Here is a 10,930-nt window from a genome sequence, read left to right on the forward strand (position 1 = left end):
ATGATTGTCAGCATGTAGGGAGACAGCTGAAGGTTACTCACAATATTTATTTCACTTTTAATGAATTGGCTCCAATGCGATGTCTTCGCTGGTGTCCTCATGTTCTTGTTTAGAGATAAAACAAGCCATAATGAAAGGCAACTCTTGCATGTGATGCTGGCTTCTAATGAACAGGATTTTCAAACCTGGAAAGAAAGAGAGGGTCTGTTTGATAAAAATGAGCAAGAAAGAAGAAAAGGACAAAAGGTGAAAGAGAAAGGGAGATGTGCTCAACCAGTGGCCACATACAGATTCACATTGCAAGATGTTGGTGATCCCAAGGAAGACAAAGTAAAGTGCTCAGAAAAAGGCTGAACTATGTTTACAGCAAGTTACAGTACCCATAGAGTCACAGGAATGAAACTGTGTCTTCAAAGGTGCACAGATGCCCATGGTTATTATTCCTGAGTATTCAGAAATGGGAAGACAGGTGATACCTTCAATAAAAAAGGAGAGAAGACAGTTGATAGGAGAGCTTTATCACCAAAGATGCTTTAGGAAACCACGTCAGTGAACACAGAGAAGAAGTAGTGAGGGCAGTGGTGTGTTTTGGTTATGCTAGAGACAACCCCATCTCCAGTCACTTGAGTATAAAGCAATACTTGAGCTTAAGAATATAGACAACTCAAGGCTTGGATGAAGTTTCTCTGTCTGAGATCTTCACTGAGAGTGAGATTAATTTCACCTAGCTTATGCCATCTAGAAGTCAAGCACTGAGTTTAAGCCAATTATCTGAGGTTACTCTATAGCTGTTGGAGGAAGGCAGACACTTTCTGAAAGTGATTCGTGTCATCTTGACGTATAATGCAGAGGAAAGGTAGATCTTCAGGGTGATGGTCATTGAATTTCCTTTCAATCCACTTGCCTGATGAAAAGTAGCATTTAGAGTCTTCAGTCCTTTCATATGCAGATCACAAGGGGATTTGCAGGATGCCAGATATGTGACAAATGGCCCTGCCCTCTTCTGTAATGGCTGTGCATACCCAAATGCTACTGAGTACAATCAGTATGAGACTCAGTGTGAAAAAGGACAAATCTTAGCTGAAGGCCTTGAAGGTATTTTGCCTACATGTGCCTGTGTACCTGGGCCACAGACTGTGAAGTAACTGCAGATCGAGGTTCCTGAGGTTCAGTAGAGTCACTGGTGTGTGTGCTGGTTAATCATATGGCTAAATATAGTGTTTTCTGCTGAAATACAACCACCAGGAAACTGATTCAGTCTGTAATAGTTCATGTCCACAACACTATAATCCATTCCCAGTTGTAACTTATGTTTTTATTACAACCAGAGTAGACAACGTTGACAGATCTTACTGCTTCCCCAGTGTCAACCTGCTCTACACTTGTTCCTGGAGAAATATGGTACATCTTGCTAATAATTTGTGTCAGAAACAAGCATAGTAGTTTTACGTATCAAAGTTTACTTTATGTAAAGATCTGGTCAACATGGCCAATGGTGTCTCTGGTGTCATGCATCTAAAGTGGATGTATAAACAGATTCAATGAGTCAAGTGCCAAAAGTGCTTGTTTCTTTCCGCTGACTGTAAGGGAAACAAGTGCAACTAACATAATCGTAGCTCTCTGAAGCCAGATGAGATGAATGCCACTATTGCTAAGGATTTTCTTTTGTTTCAGGGCTTACACATGGGTGATCTGCAATAGATGTATTATCCCTTGACCTTAGTGAAACTTTAAGTTTTCTATTCCTGTAAGCAAGGGAGGACAATAGAAGCCAGGATTATGAAACTACAGTAAGTGCATGACTGTTGGAAAACTACACCTGAGAGACAGTTAGCAATGGTTCATTGTAAAAATTGAGGATGTTATTGAGATGGTGTCTCTGCTAGGATCTTGTTCTGGTGTATTATTTTGAATTGTTTTGTGTCTTGTGTGATGGAGTAGTGAACAGGTGTTAAAGTTGCAAACATTATTGAGTTAGAAGGGGCAGCAGTACTCTGAAGGTGCAAGATTAGAATTTAAGATGAACCTTGTGAATTTTAAAACTGTTCTGAACTACAAAGAGGTTATCCTATGGAGAAAATTCACAGTTATAATCATACAAACACCAGATAAAGAACTACATTTACAGAAGTCAAGAAGACCAAAAGAGGGAAGTTTGTAAGAAAATGAGTTGATTAGTCTAGAAAAAATAAGACTAGTAATCTTTAAAAATCTCACACGTTTTTGAGAGGAAGGGAATAAATCATTTTCCAAGATGCATGTTGTTGGGCTTTAATTGCAACAAGGGAGATTTGGGAAGTCTGGATATTAGGAAACCTTTCTAATGGTAAGCACTGGAATCGGTCATCTAAAGGGGTACAAGAATCACCATCCTCGAGGAAGGTCTTTAAGACAGCCTAGATAAACTGCTGTCAGGAGAATTCTAATTGTAATTGGAGATGCAGGAAAGACTAAGTAACCTCCCAAGATGATCCATTTACTATGAAGTTCTGGAACAGCATTCTGTAAGGCATACAAGTGCTCTGCCTATGATTACTTTGTTTTATTGCTTTATTTCTGCAGCTTGTATTAGGATGGTGAGTTACTTTGCTGCTGCAATGTGATCTCATAGATTTGACAAGTCCAGCTGACACTTCACAGACTGTGGTTGTATGATAAACCTGACAAAGTTCAGCTTAAGGATTTTTCCTGCTTGGGAAATAGGTCACAAGTTTCACCTCAAGGTCTCCCTTTTATTTTCATATCAGCTCAACATCCAGTGCCCTATAACACTTGGCAGTTAAAAGAAATTCACTATTATAAAGAAGTCTCTGATGTCGAATCAGCACCTCGGACTGTGCCAAAGACAAGCTGTGAGCCTGAGCAGTTGAGCCATGGGGAAGCAGAGCATAGAGCATACAGCAGTGATGAAATCTGGGTAACAAAATTCATGAAAATTACATAAAAAAGCCTCCCTCAAAACAACCAAATAATCAGCATTGCTCCAGTGGAGCTTTGCAGCTTATGGCAGTAGAAAATTTGACCTGATTTCTCCTGCACGTTAAAAAAACAAGCAAACTGTGATCCATACTGAAAACTTTCCTATAGCAATAACAATGGTTTATTCACCTCCTGTGTTTGTAGTGAACTACCAAGGCTTTCATTAGCACAGTCACTGATGTGTCATGCCCAGTATTCCTGGCAGACTTGTTATTTTATGTAACACAATGTGCAGGGCAGAAAAAAAAAAGAAGAAAAAAAAATTGGTCAGCTTCCCAGTGATGCACTGGGCACAGGAAACTCAAAAGGACAATTGTTGCTAAATATGTTCACTTAGAAAAAAATAATAATTGGAATTTAACCCTCAATGTGGTGGCATTTTCTTGGATTGCCAGAGAAACCAACCATTTCACAAGACAACTGTGTTTAAATAACACATATATGAGAAGTTTTGTTTGGAGAAAGACATAAGATTTTCTCCCATTTTATGGTAAGGGATTCATACCCCCTTTCTCACAAAAATGGCTTGCTCCTAAAGTGTGTCGACATTTGTTTGGTTAACATCCATTGCTAGTGTAAGAGGGACATTGCTTGGTATATTAATGCTGCTGCAAGTTGCCTGCTGCTAAGCAGCAGAGTGTGTGGTTTCTCTCTCCAGCATAAGCCTGGGGAGAAGAAATGCCTATTTTGGAAGATGCCTTCAGACAAAAGATGATCCTGATGAGAGCCAACTTTTCTATACCCTTTCTCTAGCACTACATGCTGTGTGTCAGGAGAGCAGGCAGTTGTAAAGACTTCATGGTCCATAATGTTACCTCCTTTGGAGAGATGTTGCTTTCAACTTGGTGGTACAACAGAATCAAGGTGAAAGGAAAATCTGATTCCTGATGCAGGCTGATTTAGCAGCTGTCTGGGAAATTCCCTTTTGTGTCCCAGTTGGAAGACAGTCATCTTTATTATTTCATGTCCCAGAAGTGTCAAAAAAAGGGTAATAACAGTCCTTTCACTGACATGATTGGCAGCTGTACAGCTCTTATGGCCATAGAATTGGCATTTCCAGAGAAAGGTAAGTGCTGGTTCTGGGGCTTGGCAGCCTAAGTAGTTGTGTAAATGGAGCCAATGGAGTGTAGATGTCTAAAATCGAGAGCTGTGATCACATTATGAAAATGCACACACTATGCATTCACTAAGAGGCAGACAAAGGACATCAGCTCAGTTGGAGCCATTTTCATGGTAGATACCTGCAATTAGGGGAGACAAATGCCACCCACATAGCTTTGTTGTACTTGTGATGAAAAATCACGCTGTACTAACACATTTATCACCACATTATAGATGTTTCCAGGAAGTGCACTAGGGTCTTTTACTCTCAGAGGAGAGAACAACTTGAAATGAAATTTGAAGCAAACTCTCCAAGGACATTAATGAGTGATTTTCTCTTCAGATGCCTTCAATACTTCCTTAAAGAGAAAACAATTTTTTAATTATCTTCTCGATCTATCTGGACTAAATTGGTTATTGCTGTAAATAGGTTTGCCTCTGCTGATACTGAATTTCATTCATTTAATTGTACAAGCACAGATTGTGTCCCATCGTATATTCACTGGTAAACTTTTCTCTTCTATTGTCTTACTATGGTCTGAGGGGAAAGAATAAAAGAAAAAGGAAAACGAAGAGCAGAAACAGGGAAATGCTGTAGTAAGGAGGCACACATATCTGTAGTGAAAATGTTTTTTAAAAAAAGAAGAAAATTTAAGAATTATGATAACTAGGTGAACATGGAGGAATGTACAGACATTTTTTGTTCCTAAGAAAAGGAAAAACTTGATCAGTCTTTAGAACCTGCTTTGATTTCACTGAATCATGAAGTACCCAAATAAGAATTAATCATGTGAACTTTATGCCTTTAAATCTTGCTCATTAGAGGGTGACACACCATCTGATTTCTGGCGCAGCAGGTGATTCATGTGGTTGATAAATAACTGCTGATCCTCCCAGATGAGTTTCTGAGAATTCAGGTCCAGCTTCACAAAGCGATTTAAGTGTCCAGCTCTGTAAGAGGATAGTACAGGCTCTGAGTTTACCGTACAGGGAACAAAGTCAGCTGAGTAGCTAAGGAGGGAATTTTCAGCAGTCGGCACATGGAGCAAGTGGGTGCTTAGACTGGCTGACAGCAAATGCTAAAGAGGGTGACGTGTCTGAAATCTTCCATCTTTCCTGGATTTAGGAATGTTAAGTCAGGGATTCAGTCTAAAACCCCTACCAGTTCTTGGATACCTTATTCATGCTGCCAGGTCTCAGTTGTTCTCAGGCACCTCTCTTGCAGAGAAATTCCCAAGTGTCTTTACATTGACTCAACTGCCACCTCGTACTTTTTACTTTAGCAAAATGGGACAGGTTCTTCTTCTAACCAAAAAGTGAAATGAGCCCAGGAAGCAGCTCCTGAACACTGGTGTAAATCTGTTTAAGTCAGTGGCAGTACTCTTACAGGAAACCCCACCTCTCAACTCCAACTTTCTGTATGGACATCACTGAACAGAAACAAACACAAGAAAATATTTTCATTCCAGCCAGCAGTGCCTGACTCCTTTCCATTTCTGAGATGTTGGGGCAAGAATACATGGACCTTCTAGCTCTTTCCTGCTTCATGGCATTGCCCTTCTCCGTGGTGGTGAGAGCCAGTGATGCCTGTGATGCCTCAGAGGGGTGAAAGTCTATGGGCAGAAAGTAGGAATTGCTGTGGTCTCTGAAACTGCAATATAGTTTTCCTAGGAATTGCCACTTGCCTGCAAAAGACTTGGCTGGCAGGTCACAGGATATTCTTCTCCAGAGAAGAATAATTATAGTTTGCTTAAGTTTCCTTGGTTCTTCCAATCATTTGGCCACTGGACTGACATACATTCCCTCTGCCCTTCGACTTTGACTGTTCCTTCACCTAAGTGGAAAATTCTCAGAGAAGTCATGTTAGCCAAGGCCAAATTTGCAGTCACTGACATTTGTTTCTTGTTCAAATAATAGAGAGATCCTGAGCACTTTGACATGTGGGAGCACAGAACAAAGTCTACCACTTAAACAAGTACATTTGTTTTCAGACTGAAATGTTAAGTGAGGATTGCGCTATAGCCCTTCAAAACCTGACTTGTTTCAGACAAAAAATGAGTTGGTCCTGGGATCTTGGCAATTAAATATCCAGTACTGTGAGCTTGATTTTTCACTCAACTGTCGCTAGGGTAACTAAATTAGAGAGTTGTTGAGAGTACATTGGCTTAAATCATCTGTGAAGAATCACCCCTCAGCTAAAAAGCTACTTTCTTCCTCTTGTTCCCATCAGATATGTTCTTCATTGCCTGTCCTAAACACATAAGGTTGGCAGTCGTCTCTCTCTATTTCTAGATACATAATTCCAGAAGAAAACAAACCCCACTTTCAAGTGTGAGTTGGCATATAAGCTAAAACCATGCCTAGAAAAGCTATCTGCACAAGCCTTAGCTCATCTGATATGCAGGACACTGGATTTTGCCCTTTTTTGGTTCTGGGTGGTTTATGGGGACTGGGTATACAGGCCTCCGATTACTTGGCCAAGTGCTGGGGTCTTTGCCATTAGCTTGAGTAAGATGAGATGCAGCTCATTTTGTGGAATTGGCATAATGAGTTGGGCACCAATTAGATCTACATTGTGGTGGACATTCCTGAAGAGGTCCAACTGATGTGTTGCTACTCTACTCACTTCTCGCTCCTGTTTCCTCATTACATTTATACTGTTGCTTTAATTTGTCCACTGCCAATTGCCTCTACTTCTTGTGTAGAATATTTGTGCTTTTGTTGCTGTCTCCTTTGTTTCCCCACTTGGTTGTTCGTCTACACATGGGACAAAGTTGTCTCTGCTGTCTCTCTTTGCACAGCACTGAGGGCATAGGGGCCCTGGGTATCATCACCATGCAAGCAATTAGTAACACAGCAGTGATGATGAGGACTTTGTTCACATCAGAGCATAGATGGGTAGAGATTGCCTAATATCTCCACACATCTCTTTTAGATGTGTATTTTCCCTGTTTATATGTAACAGTTTCTGTCTTTAATTAATTTCAGATGATTTTTTTTTTCTTTTCTGTCTGAATGACAATTTTATTGAGTTATTGTGGCATCAAGTTCCAAAATATGAAATGAGAAGTGGTAGTAATGAAGAGACCAATGGAGAGTCCCAGGATGAAAACGTAAGTGTATTAACTAACTCAAAGGGGGTGACCAACCTGCTGCTCTCAAGGCACATTTAATTTGTGTGTTGTTCACATATGCCACTGGTCAGACTAAAGGTCTTGCTTGCCTGGTACCCTGTCTCTGGCACAGGCCAGTCAGGGATACCTAGAGGAGACTGTAGAAATCAGGAAAGCATTTTGTAGTACTTCCCCAGCCTGTTTTCCTGGCTTCTAGAAATTTTCCTTTGAGGGATTTCTTCTCACCTTATCAATACTGGTACAGAGGTTGTTTGGTCATCCAGATCCTAACTCTAGGAAGAAGTGAGTAAAGAGGGAATTTCCTGTAGACACAGCTGAATATCTAGGCAGCTCCATCCCACAGGTGCCAATCTGGGACACATGGAAACTCTTGTAAACTATTCATAGAGCTCTGCCTTCCCTAGCTCCCTGGGGTGTGTGATATGTACCCTGTGTCTTGGGCATCTGCTTGGTAGGACCAGAGAAGATGGTCACTTAAGATCTTCAAGTCTCAGAGACAGTTTGCAGTAACTAAAAAGTTTCACTGAACAGAATACAACTAGCATCAATTGTATCTTATATTAAAATTCAGCCACCTACCATGTTTAGCTAAATCTGATTTTTGATTTGTCTGTCACATGGTTCCTCACTGAAGTGCCACTGTAATTAGAAGGATAAAACCAATAATTAATTTGTTCCCATTTCTTTGCTTTTTCCTTTTTTAAACTGGTACAGTTCTGTTGTGTAAGTGTATTATAAAACAGAAGGAAATAAAATTGTTTATATGGAAAAACAAGAACATATGATGTCTAGAAAGAATAAGAACTTGGGGATGACAGGCTGCAGACATCTGGATTTTTATTTAAACAGTCTTCGGCTTTGTATCTGAACCATTTTTTGAAAACTGAATATATTTTATAAACCTTTGTTGACTGTCTAATACTATCCAGGTGTGTATTTGATTTTATCTTCATACTGACATATTGTTCAAGTGAAAAAGCCTTGAATTAATTTAAGTACAATTTAGAAGTTGACACCACTGCATTAAAGTAAAAAGAGGGAGAAAAAAGAGGAGGCAGAGAAGTAGGCTGGTTTTAAATACCCATCTTTCAAGACTTGTGTCTGGGGAGCTAGTTTCTGACTCTGGATCAGGTTTTGTGTAGTTTGAAGCCAGAGCAAACCCCCCTGATTTACCACCAGCCTCTAAAGGAGGCAGAGATCTGATAACACAGGGGTTAATCTGAGGCATGTATACAAGTCCCGCTGTGATAAAACCAGAGGCGATTAGACCTTTTGCTCGGAAAGACACTCTGGCACTGCTGGGAGATTCATTTTGTCTGCAAAATCAAGCATGTAATTTCCCTTCTCCCTTGCTCTCCCCTTCTGTCTCTGTCTTTGGCCAGTCCTGTGGCGCAGCGGCAGCAGCCAGTCTCCCTGGTGACAACCAGGACAGCTGACCTTCAGCAGGGTGGTGTGAGATACGCTTTCACTGCAGGATGTGAGCTAGGAAGCCCCCACATTGTTTTTTTTGATGCCGGTCAGAAGGATTGCGGAGAGCAAGCCTGGGAAAACCCTGAGACACCTCTGTGCTTGAAAGAAAAAAAGTGAAGAAATGATGTAAATTTAAAAAAAAAAAAAAAATAACCCAATCCCCCCAAATCATCAGCCCCTCATCATCCAAATTGCATCCATAGAAAGCTTCCAGCTTACTTGCAGCGTTATGTCAGATCTACATGGTAGTCACAGAGCTTAAAACTGATCCCTACCATTCATCAGTTAACACCAGCTTGTGTGAGCCTGGGTAAATACATGTGTTTGTCTGTACAGCCGTCAGGCTTGGCATCAGAAACAAGTCCAAGTCTCCACAGAGCCAGCAGAAGAGACATTTCTACCTGTTTTCAAATGAAACAGAGTTACTTAAGTCTCCAGAGTGTGGATTTAGTGGTCAGTTTAATTTACTACTTTTGGATGTTATTTGCCGCTGGTGAAGCTGAGCGTGAATAACTTACCAGCCTGCAAAGATAACTTTGCTTTTTGTTTCGGTCCAGCTCGAGATAGAAATCCCATAAAAGCTTTCATTCCAGTCCGTGTGCTGAATGATGATACAGGAGTTAAAGAAGTGAGGGTAAAATTCCTGAGGCACTCCTAAAGACTTTTCCAAGAATTTTAAAAAGCCTCTTAAAAACGGCAGCAGAGATCGAATGCTGTTAAGGGAGGGGGGAAAAAAAAAAGGAAGAAAAAACTTTGGCAGGCATACAGTGTCTTACATCAATCTAGCAGTCAGCATCTATGTAGATGTTCTTTCCTCCTTTTGTGCAACACCCCTTCCCTCCTACAGACCACCCAAAGCCCTATAAATAATCCAGGGACTGTATTTTTTCTCCAGATTTCTCTTCAGACCTCAAAGGAAAAATATCAGGCAAAGGAAGGGAGAGAGGGAGAAGACAAAGTGAGGAGGGGAGAGAGAGAGAGAGATAGGAAAGATGGCTAGTGAATTCAAAAAGAAAATGTTCTGGAGGGCAGTGGTGGCTGAGTTCCTTGCCATGAGCCTTTTTATCTTTATCAGCATTGGCTCAGCTCTGGGTTTTAGCTTCCCTGTGGTGGGCAACAAAACATCAACAAGGTCTCAGGACAATGTGAAGGTTTCCCTGGCTTTTGGGCTATCCATCGCTACCATGGCACAAAGTGTGGGCCACATCAGTGGTGCACACCTGAACCCAGCTGTGACCCTGGGCCTCCTGCTGAGCTGCCAGATCAGCATCTTCAAGGCGATCATGTACATCATTGCCCAGTGCCTGGGAGCAGTGGTGGCCACAGCTATTCTGTCGGGAATCACCTCCTCTCTCCCAAACAACCTCCTGGGGCTCAACTCGGTAAGCAGAAACTTTTAATTCCTCGTTCATTTTTTTGGGTAGAAATGTAACACCTGTAATCTAATAAAGATGGGGGTGGGGTGGGGCTGGTGGTGGCGATGGTGGTGGTGATGGTGACTTCAGGCACCCAACTGCTTATTGTAACAGGGGATCCAGTCTTGACTGTTACCAGGATGGATCTATGTCATAGGGACGGTCCTTCATCCCCACCTTCATTTCAAATCTTTAGGACATTATGGTTGTGATCAGGTTTTTTTATGTCCAGTTTTGTACATCCAAGTTGCTGAAAGGTGCCTTTTGACACCAATTTAACATTGAAATCACTGGAAGTTGCATGATCGAGTCCCTTTTGTGGTTCTGAAGGACTCAGGTAACATGCTGATTAATGTGCATATACCAATGTTGTTTTCGTTTCTGTGAGTGTGGTTCTTTTTCAATACCTAATTAACGGTTTGTGTAACCTGGTGATGACTGCAATGAAAACTTATGGGAACAGTGAGAGAGACGTATAGCAAGTGAAACCCTATAACCAAAGATGTGAACATTACCTGTTGCATTAGGCAGAATGCTCAGATCCTGCCTGACACAGAATCCCAGCTGCACTTTCTGTGTGTTTCTCCTTTTGCTGTGCAAAAACGTGAAAAACCCTGAATTCTCAGGTGTAGACTGGAGAAAGATGTGAGGCAGCTACATTTAACAAGGGTGCAGTTCGAGCCCTCTCCCAGCCAGGTGCTCACATCATGCTACCTAAAAGCAGCCTGGCCACAACTCATCCTCCTCCTCAAAATATTGTTATTTTACTGTTGTCATTGTACCATAGCAGGAGAAAAAAGGACAGATACACTTTTAAACTTGAAATCATCC

At 41.2% G+C, this 10,930-nt stretch overlaps 1 protein-coding gene and 1 long non-coding RNA gene across 3 annotated transcripts in view; one reads left to right on the plus strand and one right to left on the minus strand.

Moving 5' to 3' along the window:
- LOC148057692 (uncharacterized) overlaps positions 1–10,930 on the minus strand; it is a 14,641-nt gene continuing 3,711 nt past the window's right edge. Inside the window, exons 2-5 of one of the 2 annotated variants that reach the window (XR_015698710.1) lie at positions 9,203–9,397; positions 8,960–9,085; positions 7,794–7,853; positions 5,793–5,914 (exon numbers count right to left, since the gene is read on the minus strand). This is a non-coding gene — a long non-coding RNA (uncharacterized LOC148057692). Of the gene's footprint in view, positions 186–5,792; positions 5,915–7,793; positions 7,854–8,959; positions 9,086–9,202; positions 9,398–10,930 lie in introns of those variants that run through there. The other variant, XR_015698712.1, reaches the window with a different exon arrangement.
- The window catches only part of AQP1 (aquaporin 1 (Colton blood group)), a 20,415-nt gene continuing 19,060 nt past the window's right edge, over positions 9,576–10,930 (plus strand). The window contains exon 1 of the mRNA XM_009475344.2: positions 9,576–10,066. Within this exon, the coding sequence (XP_009473619.1) occupies positions 9,677–10,066 (390 nt within the window). The 5' untranslated portion in view covers positions 9,576–9,676. The remainder of the gene's footprint in view (positions 10,067–10,930) is intronic.

This window comes from Nipponia nippon, unplaced genomic scaffold (assembly GCF_047370975.1).
Source record: "Nipponia nippon isolate SJK-2023a ecotype South Korea unplaced genomic scaffold, ASM4737097v1 scaffold_1, whole genome shotgun sequence".
Taxonomy (NCBI): domain Eukaryota; kingdom Metazoa; phylum Chordata; class Aves; order Pelecaniformes; family Threskiornithidae; genus Nipponia; species Nipponia nippon.